Here is a 24,582-nt window from a genome sequence, read left to right on the forward strand (position 1 = left end):
TCATAATGAAAGTGCCAGGGTTAATAAAGTATGTAAAGGTGACCTGTTTGCTATCATTTCATTATTTCCAGCCTGAGGAGGAGAGAGCACCACTGACATCTGAAACAAGGACAAAGGAGATCATACGGCTGGAGGAGCCTTCAACTATTTAACCTTAACTTGTAGATATTGGATCATCGTTAAGCGCAAAAATGACTCCAACTCCTCAAGTTAGTCAACGATTTTTTGAACTAGTAAAAAATGCTGTGACTACATTTGTGGTCATAGTCCTCTTCTTCATCCTGCAGCGTGTTTTTGACATGCATTTTGTCTGTTCATGCAAAGAAGGCCTCCACCCGAACGGTGTACTCTTCTTGATTCTCCCTCCTCTAATCCTCGCCCTCGTTGTCAACATCACCGAACCTTTTCACAAAATAAAGGTTGCCTCCAGCTTGTCGTGTTTTTCCTGCAAGGGCGCCAAGAAATGCTACTGCACCTACTTTTTCAAGTGGATTGTCAAGTACATCGGTCTGAGCGCTGTATGGATAGCTGTGGTTCTGTTTGATGGAGACTGGTACTTCTGCCTGAGGACAAACTTCAACACCTCTCAGATTGGGCTGCCCTGCAAAAAAAACCTGACCTACGTGGAACAACGCATCAAAGACAAATATATGACAGACTCACTTGTAAGTAAAGACAAAACCACAACATTAAATTAAAAAGTTAATTTATGTTCAGAAATAAAATCATTGCTTAATGTGATATTACACATATATAGAACAATGGTGTATCACAAACAACGCTAAGACAAAAACAACTTGAGTTGTTGAATTTTCTTGAAAATGTTTAATCCAAGTGGTGTCTTCTGCTCTAAATGACTGGATTAGAGTTTAGCTGTTAATTAGAAACATCTAATTACTATGTCTCAGACACCGTCAGACCCATTTTCAAAGTTGATTTTTAATTTTTCTTCTCCAGGACTATGGCCTCTACGTACTCTGTGGCTTTCTATGTCTCTGGAGCATAGCTGAAATTAGGAAAGCCTATTTCCATTTCATGCCATGCAGATGTCCTTTCTTCATGGATACGAAAAGTTGTTGTGTGCGGTGTATAAGATGTGAATACCATGATCCTTACTACAGTGTGATCTATGATGAACTCCTGGCACAGCAAGTCAGCAGCCATTTGAACGATGAGCTAAAACTGATAGCGACGGATAAAGCAAGAAAAATGTGTGAGCCCTACCTTAACAAAATCAAAAGTCATGAACTGTCAGGAAATTATGAGAATCACTGTGGTGACAAAACAGTTTCTGAAGTCTGGGAGAAAATCTCAACCTCTGATTTCTACTTGAAGGAAGATGAGACAAGAAACTTAACTTAATGGAAAACTCAACACTTTGTATTCAAGTTTAATATATTACAGTTGAAATATATTTGACAGATCCTGTAATATGTGTAATGTAAAAGAAAAAAATGTAACATTTTAAAGGTAAAACCTGTGCAGTGTTTTTATGTTTAGTTTAACTCAACTGCTCAGAAAAAAGGACTGTAAACAAATACTTAAGCCATTATGTTGATATTTACTATGTCAGTTTATTGAATTGCAATAAATAAAGTATGAATCAATACATGAATAAATGATACAATTGTTTCATTGAGTGGCATTGGAACCAAAACTTTAACCACATGAAACTCCTGGACAAGTGTTTGACCGCTGATATGTATTGCGGCTGATATATATATATACATATAGGAGATTCTGCACTTTGAACCCACATTAACTATGTAAGTGTTGTTGAGTTCTGGTCTGGTGAGGACGAAGGACCCAAACACAGACGGAAGAAAAGTGAATAAAAAACACTTTATTTACACTTACAAAGTCTGGAACAAGAAGTGCTGCAGCCTGCAGGGTTTGCAAAAAAAAAAAAAAAAAAAAAAAAAAAATATAGAAACTAGATGAAACTCAAAGGGAACTGGAGACAATTTCAATAAAGGTAACAACATACACCAAACTAATCAGACAACGGAAAGACAGGACTATATACACACACAGGTGAAACTAAGGAGAGAGGAACACATTGAGAAACCAATCACAATCGGAGGGAAAACACAGACAGGAAGTGAAGCAGGACATGAAACACCAACAAAAGAGCTTTACAAAATACAGGAACAAAGAACAAGGAAGCAGGGGTTTTGTGGTTCTTTGGTGTGCAGTGACAAGACGATAAATTGTTGGATCTAAATGCATGTACAGTAAATATGCTACACACCTAAAGCATTTTCTCACAGATCCATCTCATAGAGGCATCACATGACCAGTCGTTCCAGTTTTCCTCTGTGCTCCTGCCACTTTTGATATACGCACAGTCTTCTTTATCCCACTGTGGAAACTTGCCACCGTTATCAGGCTGCCCCGTCTCCCAGAACCTGACAGGTCAAAGAGTGAGATAACTGTGAAACCATTAGTCTCAAATATGAATATGAACCACAGAAACTTTTTGCTGTTTTCTTTTCTGGGAGCTTTGTAATAAGTTTGTAACCTGCTTCTGTTTCAGCATCTGCAGTACTCACCGCAAAGTATCGAAACAAATTAGCCAATCATCAAATGAACACAAGACCCTGAGCTCTTCCCTCCGCAGAGCATAGACTGTATATAAATATGGACAACACGTCCTCACTTCCTTTCATTGACCAAACTGATGCTATCTTCCTCTGGATATTTTCCATTTTTTTCAAGTTTGCAGTCAGTATGGTCAGAGATGGGGGCCTCACCAAGTTGCGATCTCAATGACCCACCAATAAATCAAAACATGAATATGCACCAGTTTTTGCAGTTCCCTCCAAAAGTATTGGAACAGCAAAGCAAATTCCCTTGTTTTTGTTGTTTACTGAAGACATTTGGGTTTAAGATCAAAAGATGAGTATGAGACAAGAGTTCAGAATGTCAGCTTTTATTTCCTGGTATTTACATCTAGATGTGTTAAACAGCTTAGGATATATCACCGTTTGTATTTGTAACAAAAACAAAGGAATTTGCCTTGCTGTTCCAATACTTTTGGAGGGAGCTGTATATTAACTACCTAAAACGACAGAAGTCATCCTTGAAAAGAAATATTTGATATGTATTTTAGTGATTTAGTTTTGCCCCCTCTGCTAACATGGAGAAGGTGGAGCTTACGACCTATACTGCAGCCTCCAACCACCAGGGGGAGCTCTACTTACTTTGACTTCACTATTGAGGAGCAGTTCCACCATCCATATTAATATTAATACTCTCTATGGTGCACACGACTTAAAGTCCTGATATATGTGGACAAGTGAAATAAGAGTTTCCGTCTTCCTGATTTCTTATTTTCTTGCATGTCTGTCACACATAAATGTTTCAGATCATCAAATTTAAATACTACTCACAAATAACAGAGTAAACACAAAATGAAGTAGGCCAAAAGAGCCTCAAAAGCTTTATGTCATCCTGAAATCCAAAGATATTCATGAACAAATTAGAAATAATTGAGATCTATGAGTCTGGAAGAGGGTATAAACCCCAGCGAACCACAGCAAGAGACATTATCCACAAATGGTGAAAAAGTAAAAAATTAAAGGAGCTCATCAAAGTACCAAAGTGGGTAAGATTTCATTTATTTTCCATCCGATTTGCAGTAAATGAACAAAAAAAGTTGTTGTATTTGGCTCCAAACCTTAGATTCAGTGAAGTTCCATCCATCCATTTCCAGGTTCCCTCAGTTTCTCTTTTGGTCAAACCAATCCAACTCCATGTTTCCACTTTGGTGAAGTTGCAGAAGAACCTCTGTTTAGATATCATAGTTTATTGAACAACATTGTGCATTCAATTAACAAAATCTTATTCTAACATGTGGGAAGGAATCTATACTTTGTAAACGCAGTGTACCTGTTCTTCAGCGTCGTTCACAACAACGAGATCTGCTTCCCTGTCTATGCAGTCTTGTCTAGCTTCTGTCCACGAACCTAAGTCGATGGAGAGGATGTAACAGGAGTCTTTAAACCGCTTCCATCCTTCAGGGCAACATTTCACTCTCTTTGCCTCCCGAATCTGGACTTTGTTGAGCTCTTTAGTCAGTTCACCGAGGCTGGAGTTCATGACAGAAAGCTGATTTGTGGAAGCCTGAAGTTGCTCAGTTAGGTAATAACCTGAAGATTAAAAAAAAAAACACATAAGATTGAGGCGTGAAATAAATTCCATGAAATTCAACTTTTATGATTTAGAGTCTGAAGGGGTGTCCGACACGTAGTATCGCGTACCAGTGAAAAACTGATTTAGATGTCAGTCTATCACTTATCTGTAGCACCTCCAGAACAAAGAGCAAGACATTCACAGCCATGTAGCTACAGCAATGATGTTGACTCACAGTTGACACCGAGGCCGATGAGTCCAGCAACCAGGAAAACGCTCAACAGCCCCAGACAGATCACAACTCCATGAAGGCATCTCGTTCCTTTAAATGCAGTAAATGATACGATAAAAAGGTAATAATCCAAATCTCCACAGAGATAAGTGTCAGATCTAATCAAATCCCCACCTGTCTGACTCGTTGAAGGTTTGTAGACGGCAGATTTAGGGCGTTCAACATCCTCACAGATTCCCTCCATCTCTGTTAAAGTGACCAACTGCAAAGTCAGCTCCGCAGCATAAATTACTCACAACCTTTGACAGGAAGTCACATGTCAAAGAGCGTGATAGCTATTTGGTTATAATCACACAAGAAAAAGTGGTATTTTCCTTCCTTCAATGACTATAATAATATGGAGCAATGTGTCTTTTATTGGTTCGTTTTCCCACTTGTATGGGGCTTGATTTTCCATCCACTGCACTAAATGACTATGTGGTTTAAAGCTTTTATAAATAAAATATAACAGAAATAAGAGTTTTCCATGGGAATCGAACCTATGCCTCATTATCACAAGACCATAGTCCTTCCAATATACGAGATACCCCATACAGGTTCGCAATAATAATGATATATTTATTGACTTTCATGTTTCTATGTTTTATTTACACTTAAACTGAAGCACTGAAATGGTGCTGCATTTGAATGCGCAGGGGCGCACATACACTGTATGTATGTGTTAACGCTTCTAAGGCCCGGGGCGAGCGCAATGATGAGTCAAAAATGATGAGAGGAAACATATACAGGCAGATTTTTCAACAGAAGAAGACTACTGGGAACATAACAGGAAAGCGGAGAAATCTGCTGTCGCCAAGATAAAGAGCGAAGAAAGTTTAACCTATCTGCAGCATAAATTACTCACAACCTTTGTCAGGAAGTGACATATCAAAGAGCGTGAAAGGTATTTGGTTATAATCACACAGGAAAATGTGTTATTTTCCTCCCTAATGCTGGTCCAAGGCCTAGTTCATAGCACGAACAATCTACTGTAAAGAAGTGCATTATTTTATCACCAACTCATTTTCCAACGGTTAATCTGTGTTCATTAATTCTTTAAAAGAAGATGACTGAGACTGCTTCTTACTATCTATAAAACATTTATTGAGACATAGAAAATAATTCATGTAGCTACACAGAAGAAACGGTTCATTACTGGAGGCTTCAGTGACTATAATAATATGGAGCAATGTGTCTTTTATTGGTCCGTTTTCCCACTTGTATGGGGCTTGATTTTCCATCCACTGCACTAAATGACTATGTGGTTTAAAGCTTTTATAAATAAAATATAACAGAAATAAGAGTTTTCCATGGGAATCGAACCTATGCCTCATTATCACAAGACCATAGTCCTTCCAATGTACGAGATACCCCAAACAGGTTTGCAGTGTTTCTTGACACACAAAATAATAATAATAAATTTATTGAATATCATGTTTCTATGTTTTATTTACACTTAAACTGAAACATTGAAATGGTGCTGCGTCGATTTAATTACGTAACTAATTTATCTATTTCTCTCTTAACACTGTATGTATGTATTAACGCTTCTAAGGCCCGGCGCGAGCGCAATGATGAGTCGAAAATGATGAGTCGAAAAATATACAGGCAGATTTTTCAACAGAAGAAGACTGGAACATAACAACAGAGGCGGAGAAATCATGCGAGCTTCCCACCCACTTCACGTCCCTGCTCTTATGCAAGACTGACACAGAAAATACGTGGATAGAAACTGCTGTCGACAAGAAAAAGAGCGAAGAAAGTTTAACCACCAAAAATGCAAACAAACGTAAAAAAAAAATAATAAAAAAAAAGGCACAACAGCACCACAGATTCGGGAGGTCACATATACGCAGGGCGCTGTGCCACCGTCTCTTATTGCGCTGGAAAAAGAACATTCCTGTGGGGGGGTTTTTTTGTGTGTTTTGGTTTTTACCGATTGAACAACAACAATTGAATTTATTTATTTCAAACAGAAATATATTTGAAAGCTGAAAAAAAGATCAGTGTCCGACAATGAGTAGGTGAAAGTAAAAGTAATCTCTGTCTCTTTCTCACTTATGTATAAATAAAGACGAAAACTAAATGCAGCTTTAAATAAATAAAGGTGACTCACAATGAAAAATGCACTCCTCTTCAGTGGATGTTTTTATTCAGATTTATATATATATATTTGCAGCTTCACCTCAGAGCCGTCTCGTGTCCCAGTTTACTGGGGCTGGGCCTATCGATCTAAATATCGACTGTGTCGAGGCCAAATACAAGTGTTGATATCAGATCGATACTTTTGTTACAGTTTGTCTTCTATACGTCCAAAAAATTCCTCCTCACAATTCATGCAGCTTCTCTCTAAGCTACATACCTAAAAGGTGGATATGGACAGAGTCTGATACTCAGATCCTAGAAACACAACAGCATCGCACAACTGCTACTGATGCTGTTATTGAAATGCGTCGGTACTTGGAAGAGGAGACGTAGATAATTACTGAGCCAACATTTCCCTCTCTGAGCATTTATATATAAATGTTGTTGACATTATCATATTTATATTTTTGTTACATTGTTCCTTTTTCTTATTTTGCACTAATTACTTTTCTACAACAAATGTGTGTAGTAAAGGGAGAATTGTGTAAATTCTACACAGTTAAACTGTTTTATACTGTAATTAGTTAAGAGAACACGGTTTATTTTCCTTAATATTTGTCCTGTATTTTATCGTAATCACAATCATCTAACTGAACTGAAGTTATTCAGTGACCGTGACGTTTTAAGATAAGGTATCGGTATCGGTATCGACACTAGCCCAGTATTTACTTGATATCTGATCAATGCCATAATTCCCAGTATCGTCATGAACTGGACTATGAACTGATCCTAAGTGACACACCTTCCAACGTCACTAGTCACGTGACTGAACCACACTTGGACACACTGCTTCGATACAGTGGCTTCATAAGCTGGAGGACCATCACTACTCACCAGCTCCACCCTCCCTCCTCGTCCAGGAGTCCTGTTGTTCTCTGCCATCTCAGACTTCCAACACTCTTCTGCCTGATGTCTTGGTACAAAGTGATTCCCAACCACTCCACTGTCTGTGCCATGAGAGATCAGGTGTCCACTTTCATTTAATTGGTCATAAGATTATTATTTATTTACTGCAAATAATTAGTGTTTTAACCATGTCGTAACCAATGTCACACCGAGTCAGTAAATTGTGAGTAAATTTAAAGCAGCTTAGTCCATTTAACCCACGTTCACTTATCTCGTTTCTTTGTACTTTTAAATCTACTTTTATTATGTTGCATTGCATGTGTTGTGTCTTCTCACTAGAATCTACTGTATCTCTGTATTAACAACAATCACAACACTTCTCCTTTTGTGCCAGATGGCATCTACCTTTACCACAGGTATGAACAAGTTGGGGCAGTTATCCTGCTAAAGTAGTTGATCCTCTGACCTTAAGACGTAATTATAAATTTCAAGTTGATTCAAGTAATTTTACACTTTTAAGTAGTAGTAAAGTATTTATTTTAATGTTGTGTTTTGAGGAGTTTATTTTATTTTAGGTTTAAGGGTTTATTATTTTTATTAGTCTACAGACTAAGAAATTATCTGAATTTAATAATTAATTAGCTGAAATACATCAAGCTGGCAAAATTTGAAAAATGGCTGTAGGATGCAAAGTAGTTATTTTTGTGCTCTTTTATTTATTTATTTGTCATTTAAGACATTTTTCTTGTGGGGAAGAGGGAGAAAAAAGTTGTTTTGTTGCATGCGTTAATGACCTGATGACTGATCTGTTGTGACTAGCAAACAAAAACTAATAAATACAACAAGCAACAGACACAGTCATGTAACTTCAAACGTAAAACTACAACATGGACGTTAATTGCAGATTAACTGGCCCATTTCTGGGGAAAAAAGACACAGGACATAAAAAGTATCAAAAGATGTGATTTATTTCATGAAAGTGCAGCTTTTAATAACCGATACCATGAAATAAATGTTTCACTCCTAGGCTTTTATCAGTGCCAGCTTTCCTTATGCTAATTTGCAGCTAATTACAGGAATAAATTCAAAAGAACTTCCTTCCTTCTTTGTCACTCTCCATTTTTAAGGAGTTTAGAACTAAATCTTCCATTTCTTTTCACATTTCTATATTTCTCTTTTTTCTTATTGTCAAAATATTTTCCTTCCCACTAATATGTCTACCTACTGGATCATGTTTCCCTTTGTCTCTTGTCATTTTTACATCTCTCCTCTTCCCCTCTTCTCCAGCTTCTAGCCCTCGGGTCGGCCCCAGCTGACGGGCATCCACTGGGGCTCCTCCTGTGCCATCTGGATGGTGGAGCAGAGCTGCATGCAGGCGTCCTGCAGGTCGTCGTTGACCACGACGCTGTCGAAAAACTGCTTGTACTTCAGCTCGATCAGCCGGGACACCTCCTCCATCTCCACGAAGTCCTCCTCCTGCAGGGAACCAGCGCTCACTGTCAGTTTAATGCCTCAAAAATCCTCCGTTCACTTCCAGTTATTTCTGTGTCTAGAACTTAAAGCCAGAATCAGAATTGAGGTAGTTACTGTGAAGGCTCTGTTGGTGGAGTAGCTGCTGATGATTTGGGCGTCTCTCCGCGTTTGTCTCAGTCTTTCTGGGCTGGGGGGTTTGACGAAGATCACGTAGGGTTTCAGCTTCCTCGTCCGCAACGGCTGAATGCACTGAAAATAAAACGGACGTCAGAGGATTTCTGTTTTTCATTCACTGAATATTAAATTCTAACAGGACAAAGGCAGAGACCTCAGAAAGAGTTAATACCATATCGAAATTTTTTCCTCACCCATAATTTTGAGGTTTTTTTTTCAACAACTTTGTATTAATTGACTAGAAGAAGAGGACCAAGATGGAGCCACGCTTTCATCATTGCTGTTCACATGATTCCAGCTTTGTCATCATCTTTTTCTACCTCTGTGTTTCTGTTCCTCATGGACGGATTTTTACCTGACACGGGGCAAACATGCTCATAAAAACTGAATTTATTCCAACCAGAGAGAAGCCACCAGCTGACACGTTTATGCGGTTATTAGGAGCTAATATCCCTTCTGATTCTGACTGAGGATACTGCGTGACATATTTTCTGTTCTGTTCTTTGTATGTTCATATAAACGCAGCCTTCGTAATGAAACTCACCCGTGGTTCCACATCAATGATGCACATCCGGCCTCGTTTCAGCACCTCTTCAATGGCATCGATGCTGGTGCCGTACAAGTGGCCCCCGACCTCCCCGTACTCCACAAACCTAAACACAGACAGAACAGGGACATGATTAATCTACCGGCACCATTAAGACTCATGAAACACAGTGAACACAAACAGAAGTGACGGAGGTGGAACCCACCTGTGGTTACAGACCATGTACTCAAACAGCTCTTTGGTGGCGAAGTGGTACTCCCTCCCCCTCTGCTCGCCTTCTCTGATTGGACGAGTGGTGTCTGGAGGTTTGACACAGAATAGATAAAGTAAAAAGAATCACTTATTATCGAAGTCTTAGTTAAACGTGCGGAGGGAAACGTACGCGGTACGGCTCCCTGGAAAGTTGAAGGGTTCAGCTTGATGAGTCTCTTCCTCAGTTCATTAACTCCAACTCCTGAAGCACCTGCACACAGGACGGGGGGGTTACATCACATTACGTTACACAGAAGAAACATATAGAAAGTGAAAAAGCAGGAGAGGCTTAGGAATCTCAATGCAATAAGCAACGCAATAAACATACAAGAGACTCACAGGAGACAGATTAAAGACATTTAGTCAGAGATACAGTCCAAACTAGACAAACTGTGGTGCAGACACTACATTTGTGTGTCTCACCGACGAGGATGATGAGGCGGTGGCTCTCCTGCGGCAACCGCTGGTACAGCGCCACCTCCTCGTAGGGCGTGTGCAGGGCGTTGGTGCTGGGAGAGCAGGAGGTGCAGGACTGACGTCTCTTCCTGTAGGACGTCCTCCTCCAGAGACGGAAACTCCGACGGAAACCAGCTGAAGAAATGTCAAATGAGTTCTTTTAATTCATCAAGTGCATCTTTGCCGCAGCGTCTTGTAAGAATTAACCTGCAGAAACTTTACTTCTGATAAGTAATCCCATTATTGCTGAGAAGTGTTGCACATGATGTGAAAATTAGGGAATTATTCATTTTTTTAAATTCAGTTAGAGAATGAACCATTGAGATGCATCATGTGACAAACAAAATAAGAAAAAACGTTCAGAAATTAAACAAATACAATATAATAAATCATGCTTTAGACTTAAAGATACTATAAAAAAGTAGATAAATGAGTTAAGAAGTCGTGATGGTGCTTTAAATTTTATTTGCTTCCACGTTTTTCTTTAGAAAATTACAATAAATAAACCATCAGTGGACAATGTGAGTGTCTTAATATCCTTATAAAGTCTGGTCTTGTAGAAGTATAAACTGTAATTTCATTTCATTTAGAAAAAATCTCAATCTTAACATATACATATATATTTTATTATTATTTTTAACATTCTTTCATAACCGCTCATTTCATTCTATTCTTGTTTAAATCATCATTAGTTATTAAATGTTTAGCTTTGTCCTGTTGCTCTTTTGTGATCAGCTGTGTGTGTGTGTGTGTGTCTCACCCAGGTAGATCCCATCGGTAACGTGACACTCAGCCTCGTCTGGGGGAAACAAACATTCAGACACTTCACTCTGACCTCAGGAATAAATTACCACCTGCTTTTCATGACATGCGTCAGTAAAGGGTTAAAACAGATAATAAATAATAAACTTAAGAGAAGCTAATGATGATATTGGTCCAATCAAACACACTGATGCCCCATGTGTCCGTGCTAATTTGTGATTAATGTGCAAAGATTCATAACTGATCAGAAGTTTGTTAAAAGCTCAACATTCACACGTGTCTGGAGAGACTTACCTACCAAAGTTTATTTCTTCCACATCTAGAGGAAAAAAAAAACAACAACAATAATGAGCTCTGGTCTGGAAAAACGTTCTCATCTGACGTTTAATGAATCTATGGCCTGAAGAAGGACGAGACTATTTAAGAAAATGTCAGAGAGAGAGTTGTTTAACTCATCTTCTTCTTCTCCTTCTTCAGGCCACAAACTTATCATTCACCTCTAGTACATGTAAAATATGTTTTCACATTTCTTATCTGTAAATAAAACCCTTTGCACTATTTTGTGTCTGTGTACAATGATACAATGATAATAAAGGACATTCTTACTGATTGTGATGCGCTTCTCATCAGCTTGTGCTGGTTCACCCTCTGGAGGACATGACAAAGACATTTTTGTCAGTTACAGTTTAGTTGTAATTTGTTCCATTGTGACTATTATTAGACTGTTGTGGGTCTTGGTTTATGAAGTGATCTCTGTTGGTGGACAAAGATCACTCCTGTGGAGAGGAACAGTCGTCTTAAATCTCCAATCGTTCCCAACCTGTCTGACTGTGGATTTTAAACTCTTTAATGATGGTTTTCTCCAGCCTGAGCAACAACAACTCATTTGTAACTTTCATACATTTCAACAAACACGTGTTGTGAAAATCAGGCTGAGACAAACCCCTGATTTATTTCAGCTAAACCAGAAACTGAGTCTCATCACACTGACGGAAACTCTGAACAGATGGACTGTGATTTGGCCTTGAAGTCAATAATATATCTATCTTTATCTATATGTTGTGGGAGAATACACAAATGTTCTGAGAAACTAACTGAATATTACTGACCGATCAGTAATATTTAGCTGTTCTAAAGTCACACCGCTTTGAGATGCAGCGTTAAATGTCACATGCAAACCACAAAACTACAGATTAACTACAGATAAAGTACATGAACCCACCGGTATCTGCCACGCTCACTGAGGAAAACAAGAGAAGAAACAGATTTACTCACACTGATGTAAAATGACACGATGACAGAGACGTTTTATAGAATAAAAAGCACTCACACTAAATAACCTCTCTGATGTCCAAGGGTTTATATTTTATATGATATTATTTATATTATTTTACATATTTTAATATTTTAATAAATTTGTATTAATGTTATAATATATTTAACGGCATTTATTGACATTTATTGCTTTTAAAATTGTGCTAATCTTATTCCATTACTGTCATTTAGTATAAGTATCATCATTTTTACATCTGTTCAAAACCTTGGTTCAACTGAGGCTGTTTTTAAAAGTTCTTTAAAAATGACTTGACATGTGGTCAGTCTTATTTGACACTTTAACTGATAAAAAAATATAATTCTAGGACACAGACAATAAAGTCTTTTACTAATCAGATTGTTCAGTTTGTAAAACTTCAGAAAACAGTGAGAATCTTTGTTTAACGTCTCAAATTCAAACGAACGACTAATCAGCCGCTACCAGATGAACGCATAAACACACGTGATGATTTATGGACGTATGGACGAGCACTCACAGGGTCTGATGCAGGTATGAACCTGTAGTGGCTGACACCACCAGTGTTCCCTCTGTTTACTGAAAAGAGACACAAAAAACATGTGAAACATTAAATAAGATAATAAACGTAAGGTGAAAAGAGACTGATGTTGTTCAAATGGACGGAGGCTTCCTCTCTTAATTTTGCACATTGGATAAGAGGTTATGCAGCCACTGAAACTAGAAAAAAAATTAGCTAAACGAGGAGTGGAGATGTATCTTAATGTATCAGTGTTTATGTGAAACTGAGTAGTTTATAGTCTACGTATACAGCTCTTATTCCCTCTTTTTTAATTTGATTTATTTATGTATTTATTCTTAAATTTGAATTATTTATTTATTTATCTGTTAGGGTCTGTGTAGTAGAAGGGTGGGTAAGGGGAAGGCTGTTGTTAAGTATATTGCCCGCTGCACAATTCGTATCACTTGTTTAAAAACTGAAATAACCCTTGTTTTAAAGATTTATTTTCAAGCTTAACCCTAACACACGTAAAATATAAATGGACAAATGAAAATATTACCATTTTAGTCTTGTTTAATCTGTCCTTATGTGTTGTTTTAAAGTGCTTCATGAATAAAGTATAAAGGAATAAAAGCAGCCTCTCCAGGTCCGTGGGTGAAGTGCTCCCTCTGGCGGCAGCTTGTGAGAACTGCCGGGGTTGTTCAAGGTGGGAATGTGAACGTCACCTCTTCAGTCTGCCGGCAGAGGGAATCAGACCAGCGCAGGAAGTGGCACAGGGCAGCTTCCTGGCCTGCCACCACTGTCCGTCGGACTGGTCGACCACCTGCAGCAGGTCCCCTCTGCTGAAGGCCACGCCTGCATCCGGACACGGGATGGAGGAGTCCCGCTGGGGGGAGTAGTCCACCATAGCCTTCATGTACACCTGAGAGACAGAGGGGAAGGAGAGGAGGTTAGATACATGTTCAGACTTCTACTCAAATCAGTTCAGATAGTGTGACATGAGTCCATTTCCACATACAAATGTTAAATGTCTATAGGATATTTTATACATGAATGACTGAACTAGTTTGGAAAATATGCATAAAAACGTCTATTTCTACAGCATATTTCTTTTTTTTTTATATATCAACAGTACAAAATGCATAACAAAGACAAAAAGAGTGCAGTTTTAGTGGCAGGCACATACAACACAGAAGTGCAATAAGCAGTAAGTGCATGTAGCATAAATAGTGTGGTATATAAGAGGTACAGGTTAGTTTATAGCAATATTTATGAATGTAATCTCTGTACAGGAACTATAACATAATTTACACTAGAGGAAATTGGCAGGTGATAAATTAGGCAATACAAAATACAGATAAGGTGAACATAAAGCACAGAGTGAGCTCAATTAAAACTGAGAAAATGTCTCTTTGATAAAAGTATAAAAGTATTTTAAGATTTAATGTAGATTGAAGAGTCAACTCACTACATTATTCCACAACTATTGGCACAAGTTGATGATGATGATCAATATATATATAATTATTACAGAGTATTGACTAAATAATTCATTAATAATCCATTCATTCAAATAATAAGTGGGGATTATTAGATGTCTGTCATTTGCAAAAATACTGTCAAATTTAAAGAGGACAACCAAAAACCAGACGATTAGAACGAGGCACATTTTTCCTGCAAAACCACAACCTGTTGTTTTATGCTTCAGCTTTAGTAGAGAATCTACACAGATGTAACATGTACGTTAATGAGCTTTAGAGACAGACCTGTATAATGATGTATTTATGTATTTATGTACCACAGTGAGAGCTGTGTATTCTAATGGTCATTCATCCCAACTATTAGAATATTAGAATACACAACTCAAATAACTGTGGTTAAACTAATGGCCCGGCTGATTGCGCTGTCTGTAGCTAAATGTTTTATTTACTGTACATTTTATGTAAATTGGATTGTGAATTTTTACTCTACCTCACCTAATTCGGATTTTATTTTGTTCTTATGTCTATGTTTTGTTCAGATATGTTTTTTTTGTTTGCCTGTTTGTTTTTATCTCATGACTCCTTGGACAAAATATTTTCCCTGCAGGGATCAATAAACTAATCTTGTATCTTGGATACTGTATTTTCCTAGAGTTTACTTTACATGGTTATAGTTCTTTCTGAATGTTCTTTGGCATTTTCCACAGGTTTATCTGTGTGTTTCTGCAGAGGACGACACCATTTTAAACTATCTTGTTCAATCAATTTAGTCAATCTTCCCAGAATATTGGGAAGCTGGCTCTGCACTGGACACACATCCTTGACGTTGCATTTGTGCAGCAGATGCATGTGTAACTTTCAACCTGGCCACAGTGAGTTCTTAAAGTTTCAGTGAGTTTATTCATGATTAAAGGAGTATTTTCTGCAGGTCGTTTTACAGGTGAGGTGACGAGGTGGGTGTTTCTTACCGGCTTCTGGTTGCTGCTGAGCTGCGCTGGATTGGGAATGACTTTAAACAGGATGGTGCCCTGGGAATTTGTCTGATCGGGAGAAAAGAAAAGAAAAGAAAGAAAAATACACATATAAAAAAAAGTAAATATTCAATAAATTATGTTCATAATGAGATGAACACACATTTGAGAACCAGAGAATTTGAAATCAACAAAGGAAACTTTTTGTATTTTTATTTCCTTTATGTTATGAATTACCGTTGAATTGAGAAATTTTTTTACACATTATTACAAAAAACTTGCATGGTTTCCCTTTAGCAAGATCATATAATTGTGAAGTCTTTTCATTCTCTAAAGCTTCTGGTTGATATTTCTTTATATTTATGTATTTTTTCCACTCAGGTGACCTACCAGTATCTGGATGACCTGTTCTGGCTCAAGACCCACCACTGGGGCTCCGTTCACCTCCACTAACAGATCACCAGGATGGAGAAGTCCTGGTACACAAACGGAAATCAACTATATGAATGTTTTTTCTCTCTTTTGCTGAGTCCAACATACACAAGCTTATGGCGTTAGTACGGTTTTATCTCACCGCTGCGATCAGCCAGGCCTCCGTGGATCACCCTGGCGATGTAGATCTCCCCCGTCCCCTCGTCTCTCTTTATGGTCGCCCCCTGACAGACAGACAGAGAGTTACTGCACATTTACCAAGCACTGACGTTTACTTCCAACTTTTACTATGACTCAGTATAAAAAGACAGGGAGCAGATGGGAGCATTGCAGGATGCACTGTGATAAATGAAATGGCAGCAATAACTGAGCAGCACGGATTGACATTTTGACCTGATATCAGTGCTATTACAAATCATCCCGTGTGGGTTGTTAAAACCACCAAATTTCATCACAATGCATCCAGCAGAGGCGTTTCAATTGAAAAACCACGTCGGTCAGCTTAGGTGGTGGTGGTAGATGGAATGTCAAAGGGATTATGAGGTCTGACATTTCAAGGTAGGTCTCCTGATAACAGTCAACACATTCAACTAAAAAGACAAAAGGTAAGAGGATCATTGAAATAAGCAGACGTGATCCTCCAGGGAACATGAATGCCCAAAGGAAATGACACGGCATTACATTTAAAAGGTATATTTTATACTGGACCAATCAACTGACAGGCCTTTACTGGACCTAAAATCTCACTCTCTAGAAAAGGGAACGTACCTATGTTCCCCTGGTCCCTAACCCTAACCCTTTTTTTTTTAAAAAAAGGGTCCTGTGTTCCTCGGTCACATACAAGGCAAGGAACATAGGACCCGGGGAACATAGGGATGATCCCCTAGAAAATATTGGTTTTGCACAAGACTTCAGAGTCCTGAGACAATTTGCACAAATATTTCTACTAGATCTTGGAGTTAACTATACAATCACTAGCTATTACTTTCTGACAATCCTAAAAAGGGAGACGATCAGGTCCAATGTATATTTGGTTTATGTCTTTACGGGACTAGACGCCTACTTATGTGTCCTACGTCGGTTCAAGCCATTTATACTTGTGTGCTCGTCAGTCTGGCTCGCTCGGTTGGGTTAATTTGTGTTTTGTTTTCTTTGTATCACCAAACCTCCTCAGTCTATCTGTCTTCGATCTTTATTGTTCCAAAACAACAACAATTGCGGAGATGGAGAAGCAGCTGGAAATATTGAAGCGTAAATATGCTGCTACCAGGCGGACCAATCACAGCTCTTGTGGACTGAGTTGCCGTGGCGCATCGTTACATTTCCGCGGAGGTGAACATCAGGCTATGGTGTCTTGGCTGTAACCATAGTTAATAAACCACCTATTATGCTGAGTTGAGTGGGGTTCCCCTAGGCTCAATCCTCTGTCCTCTTACATTTGTGATTCCATAATGCAAGGTATTCAAATGACGGATTATATTTATTAAAATTTAATCTTGATCTCATCCATTAGTTGATTGTGTATTCAGACTGCAACAAATGAATGTTGATGAAATGCTACAAATGGCCATAATTGTCAGGATGAAATGGGAAATACTGATAGAGAAAATAATTTCATTGTACCTTTTATTGTTACTCCTTTCAGTGATACCTCTAGTACTGAACAAAAAACCTTTTGGAAGCACTTGTCCCAGAATTGATTCTTCTGTCACACGTAGAAATGTAGAAAATCTAATAAACTAATGATCCAAACTGTGACGTAGCCGTTTGTCTGCATGGTTTCCTGTTCATGAGTTATGTTCTCATCGTCTTTCTGGACAGAAAAAAAAGTTGACAGTACATTTCCAACAGGTTCCTTTCACTTTGGCTACTTATTTTTCTTCTTCTTTGTCTTCAAGCAGCCTGTGGTCTTACATTCATGCTCCCCCACGGGAGCTTCAGAAACTGTCCCGTTACTGAATCTCACCTGTCCATTACTACCACTACCACCTGGTCTCTGGGTGCCAACAAAAGCACTCTCCATCCTTTTGGATCCTTGGTTTGCACTCCCAGAAATTGCAAAGCCGTCTGCACAAGAACCGGCAGATGTAGATGAAGAGGAGGAGGAAGATGACGAAGCGGATGGTGAAAGGGGGCGTGGGTATGGCATTGCCGGCTTACAGACAACTTTTGGAGACAATGAGGAGACCCTCGGAGGAGGCGGAGGACGATTGTGCTGAGCTGGTCTGTGAGGTGGAGACGACTCTAGGTGTTTTTTGGCCACCATCAGCCCCTGAAGCTTGTCCACCACCTCGGCGAGCAGGTTGAGCGCTTGCTCATTTTCCTCCATGCTTTCTGTGATCATCTCTGTCGCCGCCACCATCTTCTTGCCGAGGTGGCGTACGTCCCGATTGCTGTGCTCAATACTGCTGGCCACCGTCTGAACCGTGGACCTCAGCTCTTCCACGCTGCACTGCTTAGTGAACAGTAAAGGCTGACGAGGCTGATTTTGATTTGGTAGTTTCTGATTTTGTGTCTGTTTGTGGGATTCGTCGTGAAGAGGAACTGTAGAGTGGTGGTGCATCAACAAATGATTTTCATCTTGGTATACGTTAGGAGGTCCAGTTAGTGAGCCATGTTGTTTGTCAGGGATTGTGCGACTGCTAATTCTTCGCTGAGTTGCAGGACTAGAGGTGGAACAAGAGGGCGTCCTGCCAGGTGTGGGGATGTTCCTCGATTGTCCCGCTGTAGCAACTTTTTTGTACAAGAGTGGGGAGTTTGGAAGGCTGAGGCTGTAAGCCGGGACTGGAGGAGGAGGGTAGGCGTAGTCATCACTGGAAGCCCCTTCGTCCCCATCAGGTTGGGGCTTCTCTGAGGAGGAGACGACGCATTGGAGGGCAAAAGAAGAAAAGAAAGAAATCAGTGCCACAGCAATGCAGGAAAAAAATGGAAAGATGGGAACGCCAAGATATATGACGGATGAACTGGTTGTTGATGTTCAAGGAAGCTGCTTCCCCAGATGGATGAAGAGACCACCCAATGAAAGGGATAAATGCCAGAATGAATGGATGAGAGATGGGATGGACGGCATGATGTATTTGTGACTGAATGAAGTCATGGAGTCCTCTGTTCCTCCTCCTCTTACCAGTGCAGGGGGCTGGGCTAAAGATAGAAGGAGATGAGTGGTTGAGCCTTTTCTTCCAGAATTCTGTTGTTTGTGGACACACACAGCAACTTCCTGTTGACTCGTAGTGGGACAGAAATGGCCAAGCCTGGCCTTCCCGGGGTAGGGGCAGAGGCCTGGCTTCACTCTCGGTCGCCCTGAGCTCCTCCCCCGACCATGCCCTCCTCGCAGGGACAAGGCGCTCCAGTGTGAAGCGACGAAGGCTGCTCCAGCGGCTATGAATCATGCCGACCCCACCTCCTGCACTTTCCCTGCACTTTTGTCCACTCTTGGAGAATGAAATAAGAGACGCTTTTTAAAAGGGCAGTGATGAATTTATGCACTGTTTCTTGGTGGATTTAGTTCATAGTATTCATGGGAATACTGTTATTTGGTTAAATGGTAGAGGTGTTCAGCTGGTTAGCTTAGCCTATAGTAAAGACTGAAAACAAGGACAAACATCAAGACTGCTTTGTCCATACGTAACACAATACGATGTAATACTGGTCTTAAATTTTTATTTTTTTACAATTTTTTTTTTGTTTTCACACTTGGGCTTTTCTTGTGGATTGTACCAAATAGACTGTAGCAGATGGAAATATGCAATGCAATGAATGCATTAATACCAATCACTTCTCCAGGATTTTCTACAGACACTAGAACTATTAGAAAATCACACCTGCATTCAACCGAAGGGTAACGAACTAAACTGAGAACTAACGAAATGCTTCTGTTCTGTCTCACCAGTGGCTGATTATTCTTCACCAGACAAACGATCCTCATGGCCTCCTCATCCTCCGGCAATTCATCAGGCAGAGGCGGTAAGACGGGTCCATAGTCTGACTGTGCTACACTGTCATGGGACGATAACACAGCCTAAGGGAGACAGGTACAGTTAAGAGGTGTTTTAAGAGTGGCAAGTGTGAACTACGCAGAGGATTGAAATGAATCTCATGCAGACCTGGATGTGTGGTGAACTGAGGAGGCGGTGGAGCTCTCGAGCTTCAGCTGAAGGACGATGGGACTTCTGTATTACCGTCATGATCTAATGAGGAAATGAGACACTGGTAAGACACCAAATCTGAGTTCACAAGTTCAAAAACACTTGTTCTTATGAAGTAATTTCCATGAGTTATCAAAGACTACTCTAACCATGTGAATGAAAAAATAATCCCAATTAGTTTGAGTTTCAATTTATTGACATTACTGTGCAAACCTCGTGTGAAAGTCCTGTGGCGTAAGGCAGAATGGGGCTCGGTGTCAGCCTCTGGAACTGCAACAGGCATTCATAAATCTGGAGAGGTGAAAAATGCAAACGATGACATCACTTTAAAGATGGCTCCTGAGCCAGTTTTACTTCAGGGTGGTTCTAATGATTCACCTTCAGCAGCGCTCGCAGCCACGGTGCAGTCAGTAGTTCATGCAGAAGCTGAGCGCCGCAAATGTTTCTGCTGGCGGCTTGATCAACATCCTCCACCACACCGGACAGAATCTCAGTGACGCCTGCACACACCCACAAAAAAAATAAAACCAATCAGAATCAAACAATGGTAATCGTTCTTTTGTCTTCTTCAGTCCATGACAGGCACTTCAGAATTACTATGAATTTAATTTTTTTAAATTTTCAATTACAGGTTTGTCTGTTTAAATTGTAATGATCTTATCTTAAACCCAACTGAAATCATTCTCATCAGAAATCCCACCTGAACTGTTTCACGGCTGCTAAATAAAAAGCCTCTTATAAACTTTGTGTTTAGATGTGCAAACACATCAGTCATAGAACTTTTTTGACGTGCGTGCAATGAAGGATCAAATCAGCCAGACGTCTAAAGGGAGATATTTTTCTCATATTGTACTGACTAAGTATGGAAAATTACTACCTCTGGAAAATTTTTACTTCTACCATATACGCTGTTTGTATTTGCTTATGTGATGTTTTAGCCCACAAGTTCATAACAAGTCAAAATAAGTTCAGCAGAAGTTCACTGATAAGTGCGTCATTGCATTTTCTATGTGCAGACTCCAGACCTTTGTTGTCTCGTTTCGCTTTGCTTACACTTCCTCCTGACCTTCTCGCTTCCTTTCTATGCAGAAGTACTCAGGAAGGGGAAAGTGCATTTCCACCAGCTCCACGAGAAACCAACATGAGCATTTTACATCAACGAGTGTCACTGCTATGGGGTGGGGGTGCCTGATCTGGTCTAGGTTGGTGCTACATGTCTAAGTCACATCCAAATGAATGCCAGTTTGAAACATTTCCCAGCAGAATGGTCAATGCTATTTACTGTCAGTGGTCCTAATGTTATGCCTGATCATGATGAATGCTGCCACAAGTCTCTAACATGCAGGAAACAGTAGCTGTTTTAAGGCTGGAAGTTTCTCCCGACCAGGAGGTCAAAAAATGTTTGGGCGAGACAGGATTAGCAATACAGAGAAGCCCTGAACCCTGCAGACACACAGAGAGATTAATACCATCGGAATTAGGTTTTAGATAAGATTAAATTCAAATTAAGCACCCGGTCCCGATTCAGATCTCAGTCTGGGATTAAAACTGAACTCAATTAAAGCAAGAACCAATGGAGGCAGCCATTACAATCGGTTATAGTGGAAGAGTTTCTCACCATCCTCCATAGCTTGTCTCATGGTGATCTTCCAGACTCAGGAGGAAGGAAAGTCTTGTTTGTCTGAGAAGAAATGGAATAAATAAAAAAAATAAACTGAGGAAACAACCTCATAATGTCAAAACAATTAAACAAAACACCATTTAACAGCTAATCAGATGACATTAACAAAACTAAGCGACCATGTGTTACCAGACTCATATTCTTATTCTCCAGAAAAGCATGAGATCTTACATTTTTATCTAATCAATGTCTGACTATTTATCACATTCCCTGAAAATGCACCACAGAGAAAGGGAGAAAACAAATCCAAGGAAAGCGAAAGTTTTAAATACAGGTAGTTTTATTTTAGTACTCCCTCTTACAGGAGCAGGTTACAAAATGTGGGTTAATTTGAGGTTGCAGCTCGTCTTTAGCTTCTTATCTTGACTCAGCTTCCGTGTCCTATTACACTTGACAGGAAGAGCTTCATTAAGATCTGAAAGTGATCTACGGAGCTGATCACGCCATAGAGCCTTGATCTGTTTTAGTTACAGAATACTACAATTTATAGGCTATTTTTAGCACTAGAGTATTTTTGAATATAAATATGTTTGTGTCTGTCACAAGGAAGCTTATTAAAATAAAGTTCCCTGCACAACCGTCTCTTTTCAGTGCTAAAATTTAAACAAGTCTTAACAAAAGATTAAGGAGGAAAGTCGTGCCTCAGTTTGGAAGCTACTAATCATGGTTCAGGTTCAGCTCAAACTATTCTATATATATTTCTATATCTACCATTGGGTGACTCAGGGCCATATACTAGTCCAGCGTGCATGCAAATGGACTTTGAACACCTCTTTCATGAAAAGGGTTGGCATATACATGAAAACTAAGTTCTTGATTATTATATTCTGTACCAAGCTTAAAATTGCTACTATTACATTTAAATTTTCCTCAATGCCGACTCGTAGTGGGAGTTGCCATTCTTTGCTACGCCTTCTGTGATAAGATATGAATAAAAACTTCAGGAATCGTCATATTTTTCCAATTTTCCATTTTGTTTCTATTTTATTTTATTGTTTTTTTAAGATATTTGATTGCACACATTTACAATATGGAGTTGATATGACGCCACAATTTGAAACTCGTAGTTCGTAAAGTTTTTCCTATTTCAAATGTGTCACTGTTCTCCTGGTGGATTAGATTTTTTTCAAAGTTTGAAACCTTGTTAACCACTTTTGCTTTGCTGCAGCTACAACTCTGATCCAGATGAAGGCCTGTGTGCCAGTGTCTGGGTACCTGGAAAGATTTTATTTGAATTTAATAAAAATATGATCAAATGAGAAAATAATAACATTCAGTTTGGAATTCAGATCAATCACAATGAGAGTTAATCTGACAGGCATGGTGTGACTGCATCTAAAGAAGAGAACCACATAATCACTATATTTTCTTTCATTTATTCTGCACACACCTCAACCCCTCCAACATGTTTGGATATTGTGCAAATAAAGAAGTAAACATTATAACAGCAAACAGCAGTAACAACAAGTATCTTTAGCATGCTAGCATTTAGCTTTAGTGCAGCACTAAGAAGGTTATAGAAAGGTTTATTTTCTGTTGTGTGCTCACCAACACACACTTGAACTACTTCCACATACCTACAGTCAAACCGTGATGGTTAAAAGCGTTAATTAAGACCAGCGTACCTCGTCTTTCTGCGGTCCAGTTTCCACTACGGTGATGTTTCAGTTTGTGATCTCCGGAGCTGAAGTGAATCAGCAGTGGGAGTCACTGACATGGATGTGAAATTACTACCAAACCAAACCTGACACTAATCCTCTCTAACCCGACTTAATCCAACCAAACACCAACCGCTCTCTCTCTTTCTCATTCTCAAGCCTCCATGCCCTCTCTTTCTCAATCTTTTTTTTTTTGGGTGGATTTTTTAAAAATATTGTCTTTCCTCAGGCCTCCCTCCTGTCACGCACTCAGTCCGTTCAGGTTTTACCTTTTCGCTCTTTCATTGCACGACATCCTTACTTCTCGTTCTCGTGCCCACTTTAAGTACCTCAACAGATTACAAAGCTTCTTAACCCTTTTGCTGCTTTTAGCCACGCACGTAAATGCACAAGTCTGTTCTGTCTTTGTGAGGACCTTTGGTGACTTAATGCATTACCGTAACCTTAACTTGTTCTTCTCCAAATACATTAACCAAGACTGAAACCCGGAAACAGCGTCCTGAACGTCCGCTGAAAAATGTCCTCATAAACACTAAGCCGCACAGTCGTCCTCTCAAGGACAGATGAACTAGCACACAAACACACACAGCAGGTCAGATGTGTTTGGCCGCAACACAGTGTTAAGATGGCAACACGCAATAAACTGTAGCTGTGACATGTTAAATCCCACCACAACATCTGGGTCTTCAAGAGGCCAGCCGCTGTCAGCAGTGTGTGTGTGTGTGTGTCTGTTTGTGTGTTGGGGGTTATTACAGTGTCATAGTCACTAGGTCACCTCTTCAGAGATTAACACTGATCCTCCGGAAAGAGATACACAACCAGAGAGAGACGACGTAGGAGAAACAGAAGAACACATGGATGCCAAGAGAGGAGCCATGTTCCTCTTCAACCTGAATCCAAAATCCAGACGTGAGCAGGACAAATAAAAGACCAAGAAATGCATTTCCTTACATACGGGCATGTGCATTTTTATTTATTTTGGTTTGATTTTCAAATCAGTATCATAATGAGTTGTTGGTGAGTTGTTGCTTCATTTAGCTACTAGTTAAACAGGCAATAAAATAAATCATTCTCTGGTTAGGGTTATGGTTAGCCAGGAGAATCTAATAATAATAATAATAATAATAATAATAATCTAGCCTGTTACATCAGTTTGACACGTCTTTCTGATTGCTGAGGGAAAACGTAAGAACATCCCATGAGTCCATCTCACTGTGGCCACTGGGTCATAATTAGGTGCTTGAGAAGTGGCTGCAGTGCGGCCATTCCCCCGAGGCCTGGACTGTTTACGACACTGTCGAGCTCACATGGGAGGACACGGTAGAGGACACTAATGACACTCATTACAGTATTGTTACATC

At 39.5% G+C, this 24,582-nt stretch overlaps 3 protein-coding genes across 4 annotated transcripts; 1 reads left to right on the top strand and 2 right to left on the bottom strand.

Annotated features, from left to right (window-relative positions):
- The first annotated feature begins 98 nt into the window (after positions 1-98).
- On the top strand, positions 99-1,896 carry LOC125017744. Its single transcript, XM_047601213.1, has 2 exons — positions 99-665; positions 958-1,896. Exons 1-2 carry the CDS (start codon positions 192-194, stop codon positions 1,360-1,362), a joined length of 879 nt encoding a protein of 292 aa, XP_047457169.1. The 5' UTR covers positions 99-191; the 3' UTR covers positions 1,363-1,896.
- On the bottom strand, positions 1,550-6,636 carry LOC125017745 (C-type lectin domain family 4 member E-like). The gene is made up of 6 exons (XM_047601214.1): positions 6,522-6,636; positions 4,541-4,612; positions 4,370-4,456; positions 3,892-4,151; positions 3,680-3,789; positions 1,550-2,408 (listed from the first exon to the last, which is right to left on the bottom strand). Exons 2-6 carry the CDS (start codon positions 4,608-4,610, stop codon positions 2,252-2,254), a joined length of 684 nt encoding a protein of 227 aa, XP_047457170.1. The 5' UTR covers positions 4,611-4,612; positions 6,522-6,636; the 3' UTR covers positions 1,550-2,251.
- A 1,710-nt stretch (positions 6,637-8,346) lies between these two features.
- On the bottom strand, positions 8,347-23,372 carry LOC125017268 (MAGUK p55 subfamily member 4-like). 2 transcript variants are annotated; one of them, XM_047600174.1, is made up of 21 exons: positions 23,189-23,316; positions 21,501-21,563; positions 20,261-20,382; positions 20,096-20,173; positions 19,841-19,924; positions 19,624-19,755; positions 15,880-15,961; positions 15,696-15,781; positions 15,303-15,374; positions 13,579-13,775; positions 12,872-12,930; positions 12,283-12,300; positions 11,667-11,708; positions 11,359-11,379; positions 11,059-11,097; positions 10,266-10,433; positions 9,973-10,053; positions 9,796-9,889; positions 9,588-9,696; positions 8,984-9,118; positions 8,347-8,872 (listed from the first exon to the last, which is right to left on the bottom strand). In XM_047600174.1, the coding sequence occupies exons 2-21, from the start codon at positions 21,520-21,522 to the stop codon at positions 8,687-8,689; spliced, it is 1,827 nt and encodes a 608-aa protein (XP_047456130.1). In that variant the 5' UTR covers positions 21,523-21,563; positions 23,189-23,316; the 3' UTR covers positions 8,347-8,686. The 2 variants fall into 2 exon arrangements, 1 of the variants encoding a protein (XP_047456130.1); XR_007113826.1 differs by lacking the exons at positions 8,347-8,872; positions 8,984-9,118; positions 9,588-9,696; ... (8 more) ...; positions 13,579-13,775; positions 15,303-15,374 and adding exons at positions 17,361-18,587; positions 18,862-19,168 and having other exon boundaries at positions 15,750-15,781; positions 23,189-23,372.
- Positions 23,373-24,582: the final 1,210 nt, after the last annotated feature.

This window comes from Mugil cephalus, chromosome 12, assembly GCF_022458985.1.
Source record: "Mugil cephalus isolate CIBA_MC_2020 chromosome 12, CIBA_Mcephalus_1.1, whole genome shotgun sequence".
NCBI lineage: Eukaryota > Metazoa > Chordata > Actinopteri > Mugiliformes > Mugilidae > Mugil > Mugil cephalus.

Coding starts and splice junctions, on each gene's coding strand:
- LOC125017745 (XM_047601214.1), bottom strand. CDS start 4,610: ATGGAGGGAATCTGTGAGGATGTTGAACGCCCTAAATCTGCCGTCTAC. Junction 3,790..3,891: donor TGAACGACGCTGAAGAACAG/GTACACTGCGTT, acceptor ATATCTAAACAG/AGGTTCTTCTGCAACTTCAC. Junction 2,409..3,679: donor GGAACTTCACTGAATCTAAG/GTTTGGAGCCAA, acceptor TTGACCTGTCAG/GTTCTGGGAGACGGGGCAGC.
- LOC125017268 (XM_047600174.1), bottom strand. CDS start 21,522: ATGAGACAAGCTATGGAGGATG. Junction 11,098..11,358: donor TGTGGAAGAAATAAACTTTG/GTAGGTAAGTCT, acceptor TGTTTCCCCCAG/ACGAGGCTGAGTGTCACGTT. Junction 10,054..10,265: donor CCGCCTCATCATCCTCGTCG/GTGAGACACACA, acceptor TCCTGTGTGCAG/GTGCTTCAGGAGTTGGAGTT.
- LOC125017744 (XM_047601213.1), top strand. CDS start 192: ATGACTCCAACTCCTCAAGTTAGTCAACGATTTTTTGAACTAGTAAAA. Junction 666..957: donor AATATATGACAGACTCACTT/GTAAGTAAAGAC, acceptor TTTCTTCTCCAG/GACTATGGCCTCTACGTACT.